The sequence below is a fragment of the Gigantopelta aegis genome, chromosome 10 (assembly GCF_016097555.1).
Source record: "Gigantopelta aegis isolate Gae_Host chromosome 10, Gae_host_genome, whole genome shotgun sequence".
Taxonomy (NCBI): Eukaryota; Metazoa; Mollusca; class Gastropoda; order Neomphalida; family Peltospiridae; genus Gigantopelta; species Gigantopelta aegis.
The window spans coordinates 36,855,719-36,879,562 of record NC_054708.1 but is presented as its reverse complement, the minus strand read 5'-3'; the positions used below and the strand labels follow the sequence as shown (position 1 = coordinate 36,879,562).

At 42.6% G+C, this 23,844-nt stretch overlaps 1 protein-coding gene across 1 annotated transcript in view; it reads right to left on the bottom strand.

Annotated features, from left to right (window-relative positions):
• Positions 1-20,777, bottom strand: part of LOC121383607 (mucin-19-like) — a 31,721-nt gene extending 10,944 nt beyond the window's left edge. Inside the window, 5 exon segments of the mRNA XM_041513698.1 lie at positions 13,587-16,304; positions 16,335-18,050; positions 18,225-18,388; positions 18,390-18,403; positions 20,769-20,777. Of these exon segments, the coding sequence (XP_041369632.1) occupies positions 13,587-16,304; positions 16,335-18,050; positions 18,225-18,388; positions 18,390-18,403; positions 20,769-20,777 (4,621 nt within the window).
• Between the last annotated feature and the right edge of the window lie 3,067 nt (positions 20,778-23,844).

Below are 23,844 nucleotides of genomic sequence, written 5' to 3'. Positions count from 1 at the left end.
TGGAATTGGTGAGCGGGTATATATATATATATATATATATATATATATATATATATATATATATATATATATATATGCATAATGCTATTTTACTTTATTCCTTAGTCTAATTATCATACCAATATGACCGAGAAGATATATCAATACGGTCATGTTAGACTGACGACGTGACTCTACCTGAACTGTCGAGAAGATATACCAATACGGTCATGTTAGACTGACGACGTGACTCTACCTGAACTGACGAGAAGATATACCAATACGGTCATGCTAGACTGACGACGTGACGCTACCTGAACTGACGAGAAGATATACCAATACGGTCATGTTAGACTGACGACGTGACTCTACCTGAACTGACGAGAAGATATACCAATACGGTCATGCTAGACTGACGACGTGACGCTACCTGAACTGACGAGAAGATATACCAATACGGTCATGTTAGACTGACGACGTGACGCTACCTGAACTGACGAGAAGATATACCAATACGGCCATGTTAGACTGAAGACGTGACTCTACCTGACCTGACGAGAAGATATACCAATACGGCCATGTTAGACTGACGACGTGACGCTACCTGAACTGACGAGAAAATATACCAATACGGTCATGTTAGACTGACGACGTGACGCTACCTGACCTGACGAGAAGATATACCAATACGGTCTGTTAAGACTGACGACGTGACGCTACCTGACCTGACGAGAATAAATACCAATACGGTCATGTTAGACTGACGATGTGACGCTACCTGACCTGACGAGAACATATACCAATACGGACATGTTAGACTGACGACGTGACGCTATCTGACCTGACAAGAAGATATACCAATACGGTCATGTTAGACTGACGACGTGACGCTATCTGACCTGACGAGAAGATATACCAATACGGTCATGTTAGACTGACGACGTGACGCTACCTGAACTGATGAGAAGATACCAATACGGTCAAGTTAGACTAACGACGTGACGCTACCTGACGAGAAGATATACCAATACGGCCATGTTAGACTAACGACGTGACGCTACCTGAACTGACGAGAAGATATACCAATACGGTCATGTTAGACTGACGACGTGACGCTACCTGAACTGACGAGAAGATATACCAATACGGTCATGTTAGACTGACGACGTGACGCTACCTGAACTGATGAGAAGATACCAATACGGTCATGTTAGACTAACGACGTGACGCTACCTGACGAGAAGATATACCAATACGGTCATGTTAGACTAACGACGTGACGCCACCATAATATAATCGTTAATTGAGTTGGAATTTTTTTTAAAGATAAATTGTTAAAACACACACACACACACACACACACACACACACGCACACACGCACCCACACCCACACACACACACACGCACACACGCACACACACACACACGCACACACAGACACACACTCACTCACTCACTCACTCACTCACACATACATCACCTTTTTAAACACACACACACACACATACACCAAACACACGCATACATATATACTGTATATATTTAACATGCATATACAAATGACCAAGTATAAAAACAAACTAGCTGACTTGTTTAATAGTCCAGTGAACGTGTTTCAAAATAATGTCATAAACTCAAAACAAGTTTGAAAAGAAATATTTGCTTGTTTTTATTTATTTATTTATTTATTTATTTATTTATTTTAAATCTGCTCTGTGTACTAATTAAGTGTCGGCTGGTAAATACATCGAGGATTTTCCAAACAATTTTATGATTTTGATTATATTTCTCAGTTTGTTTGAAGTTTTGAAATTAAAGGGAACACAAATACATTTTTTTTTAAGTTGTTTCTGGCGTTAACTAAGTATATTAGTAATATTTGGAGTGAAAAGACGCTTGTAATACAGATTACAGGTTTTTAATAAAATACACACATTTCTGGTAATGTTCTCATACATTTAGCACTGAAATATTGTTCATCAAATATTAATTACATACCATTTTTACTTGTGTCCTAAGATACAAAGTAAATAAAACAAGATAATATTGTCAAAACGGCATATGTAAATGTTTCTTAATATTTAATAAGATTCATTCATTCAAGAATAAATCAGTACCCACTATCTAGCAGCTGTAATTCGATAGCACTATGCCGTTTATTTAATCCGCTTAGCCTCACTACCCACTACATAGCAGCTGTAATTCGATAGCACTTTGTCGTTTATGTGATCCGCTTAGCCTCAGTACACACTACATAGCAGCTGTAATTCGATAGCACTATGTCGTTTATGTGATCCGCTTAGCCTCAGTACACACTACATAGCAGCTGTAATTCGATAGCACTATGTCGTTTATGTGATCCGCTTAGCCTCAGTACACACTACATAGCAGCTGTAATTCGATAGCACTATGTCGTTTATGTGATCCGCTTAGCCTCAGTACACACTACATAGCAGCTGTAATTCGATAGCACTATGCCGTTTATGTGATCCGCTCAGCCTCAGTACCCACTACATAGCAGCTGTAAGTCTGATAGCACTATGTCGTTTATGTGATCCGGTTAGCCTCAGTAAGCACTAACTAGTCCGATAGCACTATGTCGTTTATATGATCCACCTAGCCTCAGTACCCACTACCTAGTCCGATAGCACTATGCCGTTTATGTGATCCACCTAGCCTCAGTACCCACTACCTAGTCCGATAGCACTATGCCGTTTATGTCATCCACCTAGCCTCAGTACCCACTACCTAGTCCGATAGCACTATGCCGTTTATGTGATCCACCTAGACTCAGTACCCACTAACTAGTCTGATAGCACTATGCCGTTTATGTGATCCACCTAGCCTCAGTACCCACTAACTAGTCCGATAGCACTATGCCGTTTATGTGATCCACCTAGCCTCAGTACCCACTACCTAGTCCGATAGCACTATGCCGTTTATGTGATCCACCTAGTCTCAGTACCCACTACCTAGTCCGATAGCACTATGCCGTTTATGTGATCCACCTAGTCTCAGTACCCACTACCTAGTCCGATAGCACTATGCCGTGTATGTGATCCACCTAGTCTCAGTACCCACTACCTAGTCTGATAGCACTATGCCGTTTATGTGATCCACCTAGTCTCAGTACCCACTTAGGTGTCTGATAGCACTATGTCGTTTATGTGATCCACCTAGCCTCAGTACCCACTAACTAGTCCGATAGCACTATGCCGTTTATGTGATTCACCTATCCTCAGTACCCACTACCTAGTCCGATAGCACTATGTCGTTTATGTGATCCACCTAGCCTCAGTACCCACTACCTAATCCGATAGCACTATGCCGTTTGTGTGATCCACCTAGCCTTAGTACCCACTACCTAGTCCGACAGCACTATGCCGTTTATGTGATCCACCTAGCTTCCGTACTCACTAACTAGTCCGATAGCACTATGCCGTTTATGTGATTCACCTAGCCTCAGTACCCACTACCTAGCAGTTACAACTCCGATAGCACTATGCCGTTTATGTGATCCACCTAGCCTCAGTACCCACTACCTAGCAGTTACAACTCCGATAGCACTATGCCGTTTATGTGATCCACCTAGCCTCAGTACCTACTACCTACTCCGATAGCACTATGCCGTTTAAGTGATCCACCTAGTCTCAGTACCCACTACCTAGTCTGATAGCACTATGCCGTTTATGTGATCCACCTAGCCTCAGTACCCACTACCTAGCAGCTACAAGTCTGATAGCACTATGCCATTTATGTGATCCACCTAGCCTTAGTACCTACTACCTAGTCCGATAACACTATGCCGTTTATGTGATCCACCTAGCCTTAGTACCCACTAACTAGTCCGATAGCACTATGCCGTTTATATGATCCACCTAGCCTCAGTACCTACTAACTAGTCCGATAGCACTATGCCGTTTATGTGATCCACCTAGTCTCAGTACCCACTACCTAGTCTGATAGCACTATGCCGTTTATGTGATCCACCTAGCCCCAGTACCTACTACCTACTCCGATAGCACTATGTCGTTTATGTGATCCACCTAGCATCAGTACCTACTACCAACTCCGATAGCACTATGCCGTTTATGTGATCCACCTAGCCTCAGTACCCACTACCTAGCAGCTACAAGTCTGATAGCACTATGCCATTTATATGATCCACCTAGTCTCAGTACCCACTACCTAGTCTGATAGCACTATGTCGTTTATGTGATCCACCTAGCCTCAGTACCCACTAACTAGTCCGATAGCACTATGCCGTTTATGTGATTCACCTATCCTCCGTACCCACTAACTAGTCCGATAGCACTATGCCGTTTATGTGATCCACCTAGCCTCAGTACCCACTAACTAGTCCGATAGCACTATGCCGTTGATGTGATCCACCTAGCCTCAGTACCCACTAACTAGTCCGATAGCACTATGTCGTTTATGTGATCCACCTAGTCTCCGTACCCACTAACTAGTCCGATAGCACTATGCCGTTTATGTGATTCACCTAGCCTCCGTACCCACTAACTAGTCCGATAGCACTATGCCGTTGATGTGATCCACCTAGCCTCAGTACCCACTAACTAGTCCGATAGCACTATGCCGTTTATGTGATTCACCTAGCCTCCGTACCCACTAACTAGTCCGATAGCACTATGCCGTTTATGTGATTCACCTAGCCTCCGTACCCACTAACTAGTCTGATAGCACTATGTCGTTTATGTGATCCACCTAGCCTCAGTACCTACTAACTAGTCCGATAGCACTATGTCGTTTATGTGATCCACCTAGTCTCCGTACCCACTAACTAGTCCGATAGCACTATGCCGTTTATGTGATCCACCTAGCCTCAGTACCCACTAACTAGTCCGATAGCACTATGCCGTTGATGTGATCCACCTAGCCTCAGTACCCACTAACTAGTCCGATAGCACTATGCCGTTTATGTGATTCACCTAGCCTCCGTACCCACTAACTAGTCTGATAGCACTATGTCGTTTATGTGATCCACCTAGCCTCAGTACCTACTAACTAGTCCGATAGCACTATGCCGTTGATGTGATCCACCTAGCCTGAGTACCCACTAACTAGTCCGATAGCACTATGCCGTTGATGTGATCCACCTAGCCTCAGTACCCACTAACTAGTCCGATAGCACTATGTCGTTTATGTGATCCACCTAGCCTCCGTACCCACTAACTAGTCCGATAGCACTATGCCGTTTATGTGATTCACCTAGCCTCCGTACCCACTAACTAGTCTGATAGCACTATGTCGTTTATGTGATCCACCTAGCCTCAGTACCTACCAACTAGTCCGATAGCACTATGCCGTTTATGTGATCCACCTAGCCTGAGTACCCACTAACTAGTGCGATAGCACTATGCCGTTTATGTGATCCACCTAGCCTCAGTACCCACTAACTAGTCCGATAGCACTATGTCGTTTATGTGATTCACCTATCCTCCGTGCCCACTAACTAGTCCGATAGCACTATGTCGTTTATGTGATCCGCCTAGCCTCAGTACCCACTAACTAGTCCGATAGGACTATGTCGTTTATGTGATTCTCCTATCCTCCGTACCCACTAACTAGTCCGATAGCACTATGTCGTTTATGTGATTCACCTAGCCTCCGTACCCACTAACTAGTCCGATAGCACTATGTCGTTTATGTGATTCACCTAGCCTCCGTACCCACTACCTAGCAATTACAAGTCTGATAGCACTATGTCGTTTATGTGATCCACCTAGCCTCAGTAGCCACTACCTAGTCTGATAGCACTATGCCGTTTCTGTGATCCACCTAGTCTCAGTACCCACTACCTAGTCTGATAGCACTATGCCGTTTATGTGATCCACCTAGCCTCAGTACCTACTACTGATAGCACTATGCCGTTTATAGCAAGTTGAGCAACTCATTTATTCGTAGTGATCGGTTTGTAATCTATATAGTCCATGAGCCAGACCAAACATTGGTACCATCTGAGGGCACCAAACAAAACTGTTATAATGTGTTGAGTGCGTCGTTAAATAAACCATTTCCTTCCTTCCCATTTTCTGTCTCTTGATAATTCACTAGATTCACTAGATGTGAATGGCCAGAACAATTTGTCTCGTCAAACTCGTCAGACTTAAAGTTTTCTCGCCGTAACATTGTAATTTCTAGTATATGTATCCGGTTATTCCGTTATACGTATAATATTACCAAAAGGAGTTGCCATATCAAAACAGATATTTTTCAACATTTTGTTGTGATGAATGAAAAATAGATTTATTGGACTTAAAATAACAATTTATGAGAGGAAGATGGTGGATGATTATCATTCTGGAGAGCAAACTGTAGTCTCGCAGCTCGATGTCGCGATGTCATAATGTTACCGTTGTACGGGCGTCTGCATCTAAGTCCAACCGTTCTGAGTCGACGGATGACCGTCATCGGATGGATAGGCCTTCCATGACGTCCTATCGTGTTGCTTGCTGTCATCGTCGCAGTTCTGAACCGGTCACGGAGATGGTGTCGTCGAATCTGCCGATCTTGGCGTGGGGTCGTAATGGAACGTTGACCAGGTCGAGGTCGATCACAGACACTCCCAGTCTGTTGATGACGTTCGGCAAGTCATCCAATAGTTGCTGGATGGACTCTGAAGGTCCTAGCAACTTGGCTTTGCGAAGTCCCCCCTTGAACCATGCCCAACGCTCGCTCCCTTTGTTCTTCTTTGAGTCGTGGCATTCTTAATGTGACGATGAATATGACACCGTTACGTGACTTTTATGTGTCCACATACTGGCATTTCACGTGCATTGCATGCAGCATGATTGAGCATGTAGTGAACGCATTTCACACCATTTTGTGTGTTTCTGCTATTGTATGTGTAACGAGAACAAAACCAGAATTAAAACCCAGACAAAAGTACCGATCAATGGCTTCCTCTCATAAATTGTTATTTTAAGTCCAAAAATATATTTTTCATTAATCACAACAAAATATTGAAAAAGATCTGTTTTGCGTTTTCATTGTGTGTCAGTATATATCAGCAGTGTTACAGCCTGGAAGGGCATGGGTGATGTAGCTGTCATGGGACATATGCTAAAACTACCGCTGCAATAATTTTAATCGTGTTAATAATTAGCCACTAAGTCCATTTGGTTATGGCCGATCATTTCCAGGTATAGCTGAAGCATACTAGTATACTAGTAATTGCCATGTTATGGTGAGAAATGTTGGCGTCACACGAATACACATTTTGTTAGATAAAATGTCTTGGTCTAAAAAATGCAAAAATAAAGTATATATCAATTATATAGAAATAGAAAATGAGAATGATAAAACTATAAGGGATGGCTGAAATGTTCTGAGCCTAACTATGATGAATTACGCTGACGGAGTCTATTGTTATTATTTTTTCAACATAATCTCCTCCGCGGTCTACACTTTGCTGCCAACGATGCTCGAGTGCCTAGATCACACGAGTGTTTGCAGGCTTCCTTCTAGTGGATTACAAGGTCATCCACAACAGAAATGATATCACCATCATTTGCATAATGCTTACCAGTGTTTTATTCAAGTTTGGGAAGATGTAGAAATATGGAGATGCCAAATCTGGTCAATACGGAGGATGATTAATAAGTTCAAAGCCATAGCAACAACAGGTGCACAGGTGTGCTGAAACTTTTGTTATACCCAATTTATTCCTTAACTTTCTCATGAGAAATGCCTACTGTATTGCCTATGTGATGCGTGATGAGTCATCGATCATCCGTGTATTTTATTAACATTTTGTTTGGTAGTGTCCTGGTATTGGATCATTTTCGACGCCCTCTTCTGCTCTTGAACTCCGCTGCCCACCTCTTAACTGTTAACAGTTGACACCAATGCCATATGGCTAGCTGTTGGAGTTAGTCCTTTCAGTTGGAGATACTTGATGACTGCGCAGAAGCCAGTTTTGTTTATCTTTTATTGATTGAGAATATCTAGTCACTTTGATGACTGTAGAGATATGCTACATGATTATGTATTTGGTTCAAATGCAGCATATTAGCATCAAACATATTTTATTTAATACATGCAAACTCTTATGAGTGAGGGGCGGGACGTAGCCCAGTGGTACAGCGCTCGCTCGATGCGCGGTCGATGTGGGATCGATCCTCGTCGGTGGGCCCATTGGGCTATTTCTTGTTCCAGACAGTGCATCACGACTGGTATATCAAAGGCCGTGGTATGTACTACCATGTCTGTGGGATGGTGCATATAAACGATCCCTTGCTGATAATCGAAAAGAGTAGTCCATGAAGTGGCGACAGCGGGTTTCCTCTCTCAATATCTGTGTGGTCCTTCACTATATGTCTGACGCCATATAACCGTAAATAAAATGTGTTGAGTGCGTCGTTAAATAAAACATTTCTTTCTTTCTGTTATAAGTGTACAATAAATCATTTGTAATTAATACCAGAACTTTTCGGCCACCCTTCATATAAACACTAGTAACTGGTGACTTGCGTGCATATGCCCATTTATCACAGCAATTTTGTAATTGTGAACTATTTGATCCATGTGAAGCACTTTATATGTAGATGGTTTTGGGAAAAGGATTGGTTTACCCTTAAAACGTAGCAGTTGGTATCAAAATGATTGTTTTAGGTGATACTTAACAAATACAGTGGTCATTTCTTTGTTTTTGCAGCCATTTTGGAATCTTGGATTCATGCAGTGATAAAATGTATCTCTAATACAAAAGATTACTAGAATTGAAATGTTTCCATATATAAAAACACCTTTATCTGAAGTATAAATTATTCACTAGGGAATATATGTAGAATGTAAGATATGACCACTTCTTACTCTTGACGGCGATTTTCATGAACATCTTGGATTGACATGATAATGCAATATGTCATTTAGCAAGAGGTTGTTATAAATAAATTTATTGGCCCATAAAAATAAAATTCATTTAATAACATAGAAATATCTTCCCAGTTGATGTAAAATGCGATAAATTATGATTTCCTTGTTATTAATTACGATTTGCTTATATATTGGCGGCCATCTTGTATTACAAAATGATGTTGCAATGCCTTAATTAGCTGGTGATAGTTCAAAAGTAAATCCTGGTGAATGTTGACAAGTGCATTTCAGTTTGTGTAATTAAATCTATCTATATATTGACAATCAGATTAATACAGAGAAATGTTATTAAAAGTTTAGAAAAATACCCCCTCTCTACCAAAACACATTTTCTGACCTTAAGCATCAGTCACACTGTCCCGGTGATGGCCACGGTATCCCACGGTAGGTCCCGGTGCTATGAACCGTATCTAACCGTAGCTCATGTTCCAATTGTGTCCAAAAAGACAGTCTGCGACGGTGGTGCTAAGGTTTTTATACGGTAAGCCACTGTAAGCTACGGTTACCTATGGTTTCCCCCGATTTCAAGTACCGTGGGTCACCGTAGCCATACACCGGAACAGTGTGACTGGGGCTTTAAGCTACTCTGCAAAAAAGTTTTGAAATCCAGATACATACACCTATCAAAAAAGTATAGTTAAGTTTGGTGCCAATTGGTCAAATTTGGGATCTCGGCTCATGGACTAATAACCATTTGTCTATAGTCAACGCACACATGTCGGAAATATGTACGTTCACATGACCAACTCAACTGTTGCGCTGTTTGGTCGATAAAACTATCTCGTCAACAGTTGGCTTTGGAGAGCAAATGACATACCGTAAATGATAAAATGAATATACTTTTGGTGGATTCTGTTCGAAATAAGTTAATCTGTATGTTAAAACCACACATATGTGCTCGGAATATTAATATCAATGCTTATCGATTGTCAGAAAGCAACATTATACGTCTCTACGTCTTTTAATGACATAATACCAAAATTCAATTACATAATAAACAAGTTTTTAAAAGATACCAAAAATAATCACTTTCCAAAAAATCAAACATATAGAATACAGTTTCGAGAGCGGATTTTTGTATTTGTTTATGAATTATTGTACTAAAATTCTGGTCTAATTTATTTAGGTCGAACTGTATACTAGCTGAACTATTTCCCTATTGGAAAGACAGTGAACAATCTCTTACCCACATTCTGCAGTAGAATCAGGCTGACAAAAACCGGTTGAAATGTCGAAACTTTGCATAACTGGGCAATAAAACGACTGGCCAACACCGCTAAAACACATATGGAATATTCTACACTCGTAGCAGTCTGCATACACTCCATTACTGCTTGCCGCACACCCTGTGACACACGTGGAGGGCAGTTCTGAAATAAAACAGTCTGTATATTGTAATACACCCCGTGAGACACGTGGAGGTCAGTTCTGAAAAAAGACAGTCTGTATGTTGTAGTACACCCCGTGAGACACGTGGAGGTCAGTTCTGAAATAAGACAGTCTGTATGTTGTAGTACACCCCGTGAGACACGTGGAGGTCAGTTCTGAAATAAGACAGTCTGTATGTTGTAGTACACCCCGTGAGACACGTGGAGGTCAGTTCTGAAATAAGACAGTCTGTATCTTGTAGTACACCCCGTGAGACACGTGGAGGTCAGTTCTGAAATAAGACAGTCTGTATGTTGTAGTACACCCCGTGAGACACGTGGAGGTCAGTTCTGAAATAAGACAGTCTGTATCTTGTAGTACACCCCGTGAGACACGTGGAGGTCAGTTCTGAAATAAGACAGTCTGTATACTGTAGTACACCCCGTGAGACACGTGGAGGTCAGTTCTGAAATAAGACAGTCTGTATCTTGTAGTACACCCCGTGAGACACGTGGAGGGCAGTTCTGAAATAAGACAGTCTGTATACTGTAGTACACCCCGTGAGACACGTGGAGGTCAGTTCTGAAATAAGACAGTCTGTATACTGTAGTACACCCCGTGAGACACGTGGAGGTCAGTTCTGAAATAAGACAGTCTGTATCTTGTAGTACACACCGTGAGACACGTGGAGGGCAGTTCTGAAATAAGACAGTCTGTATACTGTAGTACACCCCGTGAGACACGTGGAGGGCAGTTCTGAAATAAGACAGTCTGTATCTTGTAGTACACCCCGTGAGACACGTGGAGGTCAGTTCTGAAATAAGACAGTCTGTATGTTGTAGTACACCCCGTGAGACACGTGGAGGTCAGTTCTGAAATAAGACAGTCTGTATACTGTAGTACACCCCGTGAGACACGTGGAGGTCAGTTCTGAAATAAGACAGTCTGTATGTTGTAGTACACCCCGTGAGACACGTGGAGGTCAGTTCTGAAATAAGACAGTCTGTATCTTGTAGTACACCCCGTGAGACACATGGAGGGCAGTTCTGAAATAAGACAGTCTGTATACTGTAGTACACCCCGTGAGACACGTGGAGGGCAGTTCTGAAATAAGACAGTCTGTATCTTGTAGTACATCCCGTGAGACAGGTGGAGGGCAGTTCTGAAATAAGACAGTCTGTATGTTGTAGTACACCCCGTGAGACACGTGGAGGGCAGTTCTGAAATAAGACAGTCTGTATCCTGTAGTACATCCCGTGAGACACGTGGAGGGCAGTTCTGAAATAAGACAGTCTGTATGTTGTAGTACACCCCGTGAGACACGTGGAGGGCAGTTCTGAAATAAGACAGTCTGTATGTTGTAGTACACCCCGTGAGACACGTGGAGGGCAGTTCTGAAATAAGACAGTCTGTATGTTGTAGTACATCCCGTGAGACACGTGGAGGGCAGTTCTGAAATAAGACAGTCTGTATGTTGTAGTACATCCCGTGAGACACGTGGAGGGCAGTTCTGAAATAAGACAGTCTGTATGCTGTAGTACACCCCGTGAGACACGTGGAGGGCAGTTCTGAAATAAGACAGTCTGTATGTTGTAGTACACCCCGTGAGACACGTGGAGGGCAGTTCTGAAATAAGACAGTCTGTATGTTGTAGTACACCCCGTGAGACACGTGGAGGGCAGTTCTGAAATATTCTCTGTACACAATTTACTTGCTAACTAACGCACTCGGATGTCATGTTTACTGCAACATTATATATACATGTATATAAATGCAGCGGTCAACATATACGCTATCCCGAAATTAGTTATTTTTCAAATGAACTAGTATAACACATCTTTCAATATATCAAGGTATAGCATGGTTCCGCAAGTGAATATACCATATTCTATCTCAACAAAAGCTCAGACCATTTGGCCTAATACAATCATTTGCAGTCGGTACCTTTGAGAAGTCTTGTTGAACGAGATTAATGTTGTGTTCTGACCGGCCCCGGTGGCGTCGTGGTTAAGCCATCGGTCTACAGGCTGGTAGGGACTGGGTTCGGATCCCAGTTGAGATATGGGATTTTTAATCCAGATACCGACTCCAAACCCTGAGTGAGTGCTCCGCAAGGCTCAGTGGGTAGGTGTAAACCACTTGCACCGACCAGTGATCCATAACTGGTTCAACAAAGGCCATGGTTTGTGCTATCCTGCCTGTGGGAAGCGCAAATAAAAGATCTCTTGCTATCTGTCGTAACAGAGTAGCCTATGTGGCGACAGCGGGTTTCCTCTAAAAAAACAGTGTCAGAATGACCATATGTTTGACGTCCAATAGTCAATGATAAGATAAAAAATCAACATGCTCTAGTGGCGTCATTAAATAAAACAAATTTTACTTTTTGTTGTGATCTGAATCTGCTATAGTGTGTGCCTTACTTATGTATGCCCATAACCGCTTAAAATCGAATGACCCCACCCAGGACCACACCCGACCCCATGTGACTCCACACAATTATGGGTCTGGGAATCTAGTTCCAATTAAGTAGACTGTTAGATTTTTCTCTTGGGGATTGCGCCATTTTGAACACAATTTGTATTACGAGTACCATTTTCTTTTTGAAATGCACAATTCCTTTTGAACAATGGTAGAAAGATAAAATTTCGACCCCATCCATGTTGGACCAGCTACACCATAGACAAGTGTGAAAATGGGAATGTAAAATTAGTGAGATGCGTTTGATATGAAAACATGTTTCAAAATGTAGCATTACATATCATGCATCTACAAACCCATCTAAGTAATGTATGATGGTTAAAAACCATCTAGGTTTCGATTCTATATTGCATTTCACAATTCGTTCCCGTTTGCGCTACTTTGTTATGTAGTAGTATATACATTATAACTATTATGAGGCATACTTTAAATAGTCGATAGTTGAGGTTTATTAGATAGCTAAAGAAATACTCAGTTATCAAACTCGAGCAGATGAAGTGGTATAATATATACCAGATATATTGATTGTGGTTACACAAACCCAAATATATTCCTATTTATGAGACAGCCGAGAAGGGATGGGTGGTTTTTCTGCCTTTAAAGGTACTGAAATGAGGTGTTGATGGAGTACAGCATTACGAGAATACTAGAGTCACTCACTGAGTTTATGCGTTAAAATATATTGGCGGATTTCAGTTACTTCCTGGGGAACTTGAGTAGGCGGTCGTCTCAAGTTATGGTGGTTTACTAATTTCTACCTCATACTCTGACATTCAATTCTTGTGCTTATTGTAAAGAGATATAACACAAAAAGAATTTTCACAGATGTTGCACTAGTTTTTAAAAATACACAAATACCTGATGTTGCACTTGTCTTTGACGTAGCGCTAGTTGCTGATGTTGCACTGGTGGCTGATGTTGCACTAGTTGCTGATGTTGGACTAGTGGCTGATGTTGGACTAGTGGCTGATGTTGCACTAGTGGCTGACGTTGCACTAGTGGCTGACGTTGCACTAGTGGCTGACGTTGCACTTGTTGCTGAGGTTGCACTAGTTGCTGATGTTGCACTAGTTCTTGATGTCGCACTAGTTGCTGATGTTGCACTAGTTGCCGATGTTGCACTAGTTGCCGATGTTGCACTAGTGGCTGATGTTGGACTAGTTGCTGATGTTGGACTAGTTCCTGATGTTGCACTAGTTCTTGATGTCGCACTAGTTGCTGATGTTGCACTAGTCACTGATATAGCGCTAGTTGCTGATGTTGCACTAGTCACTGATGTTGCACTAGTAGCTGATGTTGGACTAGTGGCTGATGTCGGGCTAGTGGCTGATGCTGCACTAGTTCCTGATGTTGCACTAGTTCCTGATGTTGCACTGGTTACTGATGTTGGACTAGTTGCTGATGTAGCGCTAATTGCTGATGTTGCACTAATTGCTGATGTTGCACTAGTGGCTGATGTTACACTAGTGGCTGACGTTAGACTAGTGGCTGATGTACCGCTAGTTGCTGATGTTGGACTAGTGGCTGATGTTGGACTAGATCCTGATGTTGGACTAGTGGCTGATGTAGGACTAGTGGCTGATGTTGCACTGGTGGCTGACGTCGCACTGGTTGCTGATGTCGCACTAGTTGCTGATGTCGCACTAGTTGCTGATGTCGCACTGGTTGCTGATGTCGCACTAGTGGCTGATGTTGGACTAGTTGCTGATGTTGCACTGGTTGCTGATGTTGGACTAGTGGCTGATGTTGCACTGGTTGCTGATGTTGCACTGTTTGCTGATGTCGCACTAGTGGCTGATGTCGCACTAGTGGCTGATGTTGGACTAGTGGCTGATGTCGCACTAGTAGCTGATGTTGCACTGGTTGCTGATGTCGCACTGGTTGCTGATGTTGCACTGGTTGCTGATGTTGCACTAGTGGCTGATGTCACACTAGTTGCTGATGTCGCACTAGCGGCTGATGTTGCACTAGCGGCTGATGTTGCACTGGTTGCTGATGTTGCACTGGTTGCTGATGTTGCACTAGTTCTTGATGTTGCACTAGTGGCTGATGTTGGACTAGTGGCTGATGTTGCACTAGTGGCTGATGTCGCACTGGTTGCTGATGTTGCACTGGTTGCTGATGTCGCACTAATCGCTGATGTTGCACTAGTGGCTGATGTTGCACTGGTTGGTGATGTTGCACTGGTTGGTGATGTCGCACTAGTTGCTGATGTTGGACTAGTGGCTGATGTTGGACTAGTTGCTGATGTCGCACTAGTTGCTGATGTTGCACTAGTTGCTGATGTCGCACTAGTGGCTGATGTCACACTAGTTCTTGATGTTGCACTAGTGGCTGATGTTGGACTAGTTGCTGATGTTGCACTGGTTGCTGATTTTGCACTAGTTGCTGATGTCGCACTAGTTCTTGATGTTGCACTAGTGGCTGATGTTGGACTAGTTGCTGATGTTGCACTAGTGGCCGATGTTGCACTAGTGGCTGATGTCGCACTAGTGGCTGATGTTGGACTGGTGGCTGATGTTGCACTGGTTGCTGATGTCGCACTAGTTGCTGATGTCGCGCTAGTGGCTGATGTCGCGCTAGTGGCTGATATTGGACTAGTGGCTGATGTTGCACTTGTGCCTGATGTCGCACTAGTGGCTGATGTTGCACTAGTGGCTGATGTTGCACTAGTTCTTGATGTTGCACTAGTGGCTGATGTTGGACTAGTGGCTGATGTCGCACTAGTGGCTGATGTTGGACTGGTGGCTGATGTTGCACTGGTTGGTGATGTCGCACTAGTGGCTGATGTTGGACTAGTTGCTGATGTTGCACTGGTTGCTGATGTTGCACTAGTTGCTGATGTCGCACTAGTGGCTGATGTTGGACTAGTGGCTGATGTTACACTGGTTACTGATGTTGCACTAGTTGCTGATGTCGCACTAGTGACTGATGTTGCACTAGTGGCTGATGTTGGACTAGTGGCTGATGTCGCACTAGTGGCTGATGTTGCACTATTGGCTGATGTTGCACTTGTGCCTGATGTCGCACTAGTGGCTGATGTTGGACTAGTTGCTGATGTTGCACTGGTTGCTGATGTTGCACTAGTTGCTGATGTCGCACTAGTTGCTGATGTCGCACTAGTGACTGATGTTGCACTAGTGGCTGATGTTGGACTAGTGGCTGATGTCGCACTAGTGGCTGATGTCGCACTTGTGGCTGATGTCTCACTAGTGGCTGATGTCGCACTGGTGGCTGATGTTGCACTGGTTGCTGATGTTGCACTGGTTCTTGATGTTGCACTAGTGGGTGATGTTGGACTAGTTGCTGATGTTGCACTAGTGGCTGATGTTGCACTAGTGGCTGATGTTGGACTAGTTGCTGATGTTGGACTAGTTGCTGATGTCGCACTAGTTGCTGATGTCGCACTAGTGGCTGATGTCGCACTAGTTCTTGATGTTGCACTAGTGGCTGATGTTGGACTAGTTGCTGATGTTTCACTGGTTGCTGATGTTGCACTAGTTGCTGAAGTCGCACTAGTGGCTGATGTTGCACTGGTTGCTGATGTTGCACTAGTGGCTGATGTTGGACTAGTTGCTGATGTTGCACTGGTTGCTGATGTTGCACTAGTTGCTGATGTTGCACTAGTTGCTGATGTCGCACTAGTGGCTGATGTCACACTAGTTCTTGATGTTGCACTAGTGGCTGATGTTGGACTAGTTGCTGATGTTGCACTGGTTGCTGATTTTGCACTAGTTGCTGATGTCGCACTAGTTCTTGATGTTGCACTAGTGGCTGATGTTGGACTAGTTGCTGATGTTGCACTAGTGGCCGATGTTGCACTAGTGGCTGATGTCGCACTAGTGGCTGATGTTGGACTGGTGGCTGATGTTGCACTGGTTGCTGATGTCGCACTAGTTGCTGATGTCGCGCTAGTGGCTGATGTCGCGCTAGTGGCTGATATTGGACTAGTGGCTGATGTTGCACTTGTGCCTGATGTCGCACTAGTGGCTGATGTTGCACTAGTGGCTGATGTTGCACTAGTTCTTGATGTTGCACTAGTGGCTGATGTTGGACTAGTGGCTGATGTCGCACTAGTGGCTGATGTTGGACTGGTGGCTGATGTTGCACTGGTTGGTGATGTCGCACTAGTGGCTGATGTTGGACTAGTTGCTGATGTTGCACTGGTTGCTGATGTTGCACTAGTTGCTGATGTCGCACTAGTGGCTGATGTTGGACTAGTGGCTGATGTTACACTGGTTACTGATGTTGCACTAGTTGCTGATGTCGCACTAGTGACTGATGTTGCACTAGTGGCTGATGTTGGACTAGTGGCTGATGTCGCACTAGTTGCTGATGTTGCACTATTGGCTGATGTTGCACTTGTGCCTGATGTCGCACTAGTGGCTGATGTTGGACTAGTTGCTGATGTTGCACTGGTTGCTGATGTTGCACTAGTTGCTGATGTCGCACTAGTTGCTGATGTCGCACTAGTGACTGATGTTGCACTAGTGGCTGATGTTGGACTAGTGGCTGATGTCGCACTAGTGGCTGATGTTGCACTTGTGGCTGATGTCTCACTAGTGGCTGATGTCGCACTGGTGGCTGATGTTGCACTGGTTGCTGATGTTGCACTGGTTCTTGATGTTGCACTAGTGGGTGATGTTGGACTAGTTGCTGATGTTGCACTAGTGGCTGATGTTGCACTAGTGGCTGATGTTTGACTAGTTGCTGATGTTGGACTAGTTGCTGATGTCGCACTAGTTGCTGATGTCGCACTAGTGGCTGATGTCGCACTAGTTCTTGATGTTGCACTAGTGGCTGATGTTGGACTAGTTGCTGATGTTTCACTGGTTGCTGATGTTGCACTAGTTGCTGATGTCGCACTAGTGGCTGATGTTGCACTGGTTGCTGATGTTGCACTAGTGGCTGATGTTGGACTAGTTGCTGATGTTGCACTAGTTGCTGATGTCGCACTAGTGGCTGATGTTGCACTGGTTCTTGATGTTGCACTAGTGGCTGATGTTGGACTAGTTGCTGATGTTGCACTAGTGGCTGATGTTGCACTAGTGGCTGATGTTGGACTAGTTGCTGATGTTGCACTAGTGGCTGATGTTGGACTAGTTGCTGATGTTGCACTGGTTGCTGATGTTGCACTAGTTGCTGATGTCGCACTAGTGGCTGATGTTGCACTGGTTGCTGATGTTGCACTGGTTCTTGATGTTGCACTAGTGGCTGATGTTGGACTAGTTGCTGATGTTGCACTAGTGGCTGATGTTGCACTAGTGGCTGATGTTGGACTAGTTGCTGATGTTGCACTAGTGGCTGATGTTGGACTAGTTGCTGATGTTGCACTGGTTGCTGATGTTGCACTAGTTGCTGATGTTGCACTAGTGGCTGATGTTGCACTGGTTGCTGATGTTGCACTGGTTCTTGATGTTGCACTAGTGGCTGATGTTGGACTAGTTGCTGATGTTGCACTAGTGGCTGATGTTGGACTAGTTGCTGATGTCGCACTAGTTGCTGATGTCGCACTAGTGGCTGATGTCGCACTAGTTCTTGATGTTGCACTAGTGGCTGATGTTGGACTAGTTGCTGATGTTGCACTGGTTGCTGATGTTGCACTAGTTGCTGATGTCGCACTAGTGGCTGATGTTGCACTGGTTGCTGATGTTGCACTGGTTGCTGATGTTGCACTAGTTGCTGATGTTGCACTGGTTGCTGATGTTGCACTGGTTCTTGATGTTGCACTAGTGGCTGATGTTGGACTAGTTGCTGATGTTGCACTAGTGGCTGATGTTGCACTAGTGGCTGATGTTGCACTAGTTGGTGATGTCGCACTAGTGGCTGATGTTGCACTAGTTCCTGATGTTGCACTAATTGCTGATGTCGCACTAGTGGCTGATGTTGCACTAGTGGCTGATGTTGGACTAGTGGCTGATGTTGCACTTGTGACAGAAGTGGCACTTGTTATACTTGTTTGTGAGTAGATAGCCCTAAAATAGAAAGAGTATATTGCGATAATATAATTGACATAATGTTAATAGCATATATACTTAATAGCACTTAAATATGGTTTGCGATGGAGTATTTAGTATGTTACAACTTTATTCATGTTTTATGCCCAGCGAAAACAATAAGAAATTTTAACCGTGACATGGCTTCAAAAATCGAGGTTAACTGACAAAGTGAATTTTTAATCAAAGTGCTACTCAGAATACCACGTAAGTTGTAAGAAGAACAAAATAACACACACAGAGGCTTATTAATTGCTCTGTTTGACACTGCAGTACCTAATAAACAACATCACATTGTTGACAAATTACAGATGTAACCATAATAAGATCTGGATGATAAATGGGATGACTCAACATCATCTATTATTGCTGTGAATGTGATATGTATATTCTTACTGAAAAATAGGTTAGTAACCCATTCCTGCCTTTTGAATGCAGAGGCAAATTTAGGTCACCACTACTACGACTGCTAAAGCTACAGGCCTGCCAGGTCAACACGAATCGAACGTCACATCGTGAAATAAAGTATCATGTGACGTTGTACAAAATGTCGTCGCTCAACACTGTTCACCATGTTAAGTTGGATTTATACTTTTGACGCCGTCACCCGGCGTTTGCAAGCGCACACCTTGAAAGTTCAACACAGTTGAACTCTGGAAATGATTATGCCGATATGCACCGGTATACGGCGAGTGCTCGCTGACGTTTAAAGTATAAACTTATGCGCTGGCGAACGCCGGCAGCCGCGGGTTGCGGGCCTATACTAGCGTATTACGGTGGGTGACGGCGTCAAAAGTATAAATCCAGGTTTATAAGTAGCCACGCCATTCCACAACACATATAATAAGGAGTGCACTAAATTGGTTCGACAGACATGAAAAACATGCAAAACATAGATGAGAGCTTAACCAGTCCGATTTTAAAGACCAAATGAAGAAGGAAAATGCCCGGCAGGCCATTAACGAGGTGTGAAATAGAATCGCCCCCGTAACATTTTCGCCCCCCGGCGAATCTATTTCGAAATAAAACCTCCCCCCTTGAAATAGAATCGCCCCGACCCACGAAATAGAATCACCCCAATAAAATATTCGCCCCTTACTCATTTTTAGTTATTCTGTCATTTAATGAACAATATTCAGGTAAATTATTGTTGAACATATTTATATCACTGTTATGTTTTATACACGTGAGCATGCCACACACGCGCACACACACATACATAGACACACACACGCACATATACATACATATACACATATGATACAGACCATCGCAAAGATAAACACACGCACATATACACGCACACATCCAACTTCAGTTACTGGAATAATGTAGCCTATTAATTATGCATTTGAATTGTCAAATATTTGTAAGCAAATATAATGAACGTTTATAGCTAGATACTTCTTCAAGAATTGTTTGTTTCCTTTCTGCAAACAGTAAACACCTGTCTTAATGTGGTGGTACTAAACATTTTATATCTGTTATAACGCTACTAAAATGATGTTCTTAGATGATATTTTACAGCGTACATGTATAAGTATAATTCCATGAGTATTGTTTAAGGTCAGATGTAGCGCACTAAAAGTACATATTAAAAATGAGAACTATAAGAATGGTTTCTAACACCCACAGGAGGAAATGAGTATCACATTTGAATACATGTACAGTGTTTGAAGTGTAATAATTAAACCTTGAACTTTCGTTTACCGTTAATTTTGGATTTCATCTGACCGAATGTTTTGTGTTTTAATGTTTTTTTAAAACATAAATCATTTACCTAGCGTACTTTGAAACAATGTTAAAAATAGGTTAGACGCGCACATCGTTTAACTATAGGATACACCACGGGTAAGATCAAAGGTACCGACTCCAAAGCGAGATACAATAAATACAATTTCACACCCACGAACACTCCTGTCCACTTTGATGTTAGATATACAATGTAGTAATTAGAAAATATCAAGGATAATGACTGATACAGTGTAACTAAACTTATTTAATATTTTCCTATATAAGGAAGGTAAAATTTTGTTCACAATACATCACTCATTCTTATGTAATTTTGCCAACGTTTGCTGCTGCTGTATGTGAAGCTAATCATCTTACGCAATATGAACTCCACTGCTGCTCGGGTTTTGATCAACTATCTTGCTTCGTCCTACTATCCAGAAGACTATACCAAGAGTCAAAAGCGACGTCTGCGAGAAAAGGCAAAGGTGTTTACACTTGAAGACCGTACGCTGTACCACATAGGACACAATGGAAAGTGTCAGAAGGTTGTTATCGGAGAAGAAGAAAAAATGACCTTAATGCAATCCCTTCACAGTCACCTTATAGGAGGGTGTCACTTTGGCCAAAACGCGACCATCAAGAAATTATCTGACAGGTTCTGGTGGAAAACGATGACGGCAGATATCAAAACATTTTGTCAACAGTGCCAAAGATGTCAGAGATCGAATGCAAGTAATAAGCCGCAGGTTGCCACCCTTCACCCTGTTCCTGTGAAAGGACTGTTTCACAGGTGGGGGATTGATCTTGTAGGACCCTTGATGGAGACCTCCGACGGAAAGCGTTACGTCATCGTCGCAACAGAGTATCTGACAAGATGGGTCGAGGTAGGAGCATTAGAAAACAAATCTGCCGAGAGTATCCATGCCTTTCTATTGAGTTTGGTATACAGATACGGCTCAACCGAGGTATTGCTGCACGATCAAGGACGGGAGTTTTGCAATAAACTAGTGCGAGAGTTGTGCGATATCATGGACATGGACCAAACAATGACATCGGCATATCATCCTCAGACAAATGGTCTAACAGAACGATTTAATCAAACCATGGTTACTCAACTTATGAAGCTGGTAAACGATGAGTGCAACGACTGGGATCAGTACACACATGCCATAGCCTTCGCCTACCGTACAAACAAACAGAGTTCTACAAAGTATTTGCCATTTGAATTGCTTTATGGTCAGAAGCCCCGACTCCCCGTCGACCTAGAATACCAGGTAGACGATGCAACATGTGATGTGGACATGGATGATGTCGGCACCAGAATGAAGCAGCTGGCAGACCTGACCAAGCATCGTGACACCGCCCAGGACAACATATCAGATGCCCAGAAGAAACAAAAGAAACGATACGACATTAAGCACAGAGGATCCATATTTGAGGTAATTAATTTATGGTATGCCTTGTTGCTTCGTAGACAAGCATTGTGCTGTAATACGTAAACTATACAATTAAAAAAAACCCCGAAACATTTCTTAAAAATATATATTTTTTAAAATATTCCTTGGTAAAAAAAGAGCATTATATTATCAAAGCGTATATTAACTGATACATTTTGTATTGAGTTGTATTAGTTTAAAAATTATTTTTGGTATACATGCATATGATAAAATATATTATGGGTCAGTGAATTTTCAGTCTGAGCCAGTGCATTTTTAAAATCACTGACTTAATATGTTGTTTCAGTGCTACCAAAAGGCATAAGCTGGTAGCCCGGGTGGCTACCTGTAAAAAGTTAAGTTCAAGGCCTGTAGGCTTTCTCAGGGTTCAACCGAAATGATCAATGTTTGCAATGACTACATCTTACTAAATTTAATATATTTTAATTACCAGATTGGCGATCACGTGGCGATAGTCAACCGTCGACGAGATACCAGGAAGGGAGACAAACTCGCACCACGATTCAAGGGGCCATATACAGTGACGCAAACTTTAGGGAAAGGACTCTACGTATTGAAGAAGGGTGATGCCGTGCTGAAAACCAAATACAATGCCGTGAATCTTAAGAGGTGGAACAAACCTGAAAGTGCAACAAAATCTGTCAGGACAGAAGAGCTGCCACAAAGGTGGTCGAAATGGGTACCAAAATTTAAACTGAACGAGAGTGATCGATGCTACTTTCTCAACGGTGCATGGTTGAGCGACAGAGTGATTGATGCTTGCCATATGCTCATCACAGAGTCTACTGGTATTCAAAATCACTACTGAAGCAGACAGCATTCAAGCCAATGGATACCACTGTGCAAATCTTACATGACCATGATCACTGGGTGACTGTTTCTGGGAGTAAGGATGGAATTCAATTCGCTGACAGCATTCCATCTCATCCCATTACTGACAACATAAAACGGCAAATGAAAGAAATTTTCAAGAATCGTTTGAACACAGATGGGTCACTTACAGTGACAGTTCTAGATGTTCAGCATCAGCCGAATGGGAATGATTGTGGGGTCTTTGCAATAGCCAATGCCTTCCAGTTGGCCCAGGATATGTCTCCCTCAGTGAAATATAACATTGCCAATATGCGCAATCATATCTTAAAATGTATTGAAGACAGGAAGATGCGAGCATTCGATTATATGTCACTGAGAAAAAAATCGATGGATAAAATCGTGTGCATCTAAGAAGAAAAAAGACTCGTGTTTATATGATAGGACTTCATAACTTCGTATTTTCGTTCTCTTTATTTACTATATTTTATGCAAGTATTGCATTTTGGTTCCCTGATGGATACTTAATTTGAAATAAAATGTTTATGGTTTGATTTGAATATAATGTCATTTGTTGTTATACAATACCAAGAGCTTCTGAGAAAGTATGGAATTATTAGTTCCCACTATATATCCTCTATCCACTCCACCCCACCCCACCCCCACACACCCACTGTAATAAAATTAGCACGGATGTGAGATTCTATTTATCACATAGTTATTTATTATATAGACTAACCGGAGAGCTAAATACATTATCATAGTAGACCAATATATTACTGGTGGAGTAAAACAAACTTTCTCTACTATGCAAATTATAATAGTGCACTAGCAGGAGAATGAAACAAGAGAAGCTCACCCTGTGTGTGTATATACATCATCATATTAGATAAGTACACTGCCAGGATAGCCCAAAACTCTCCTAAATATACGCCACTACATCAGTAGAATCACTTGTATAATGGATAATAAAGTGACCCCTATAATTATATAATTCAGTTTACAATAGAAGTCGTCACTACAAGCGAAACATATTATCTGAGTTTTATATATTTGACGGAGAGTATATGTTTTTATTCAAATCATATCTATGGATTAATGTCTTTCTGAAATGTTTTA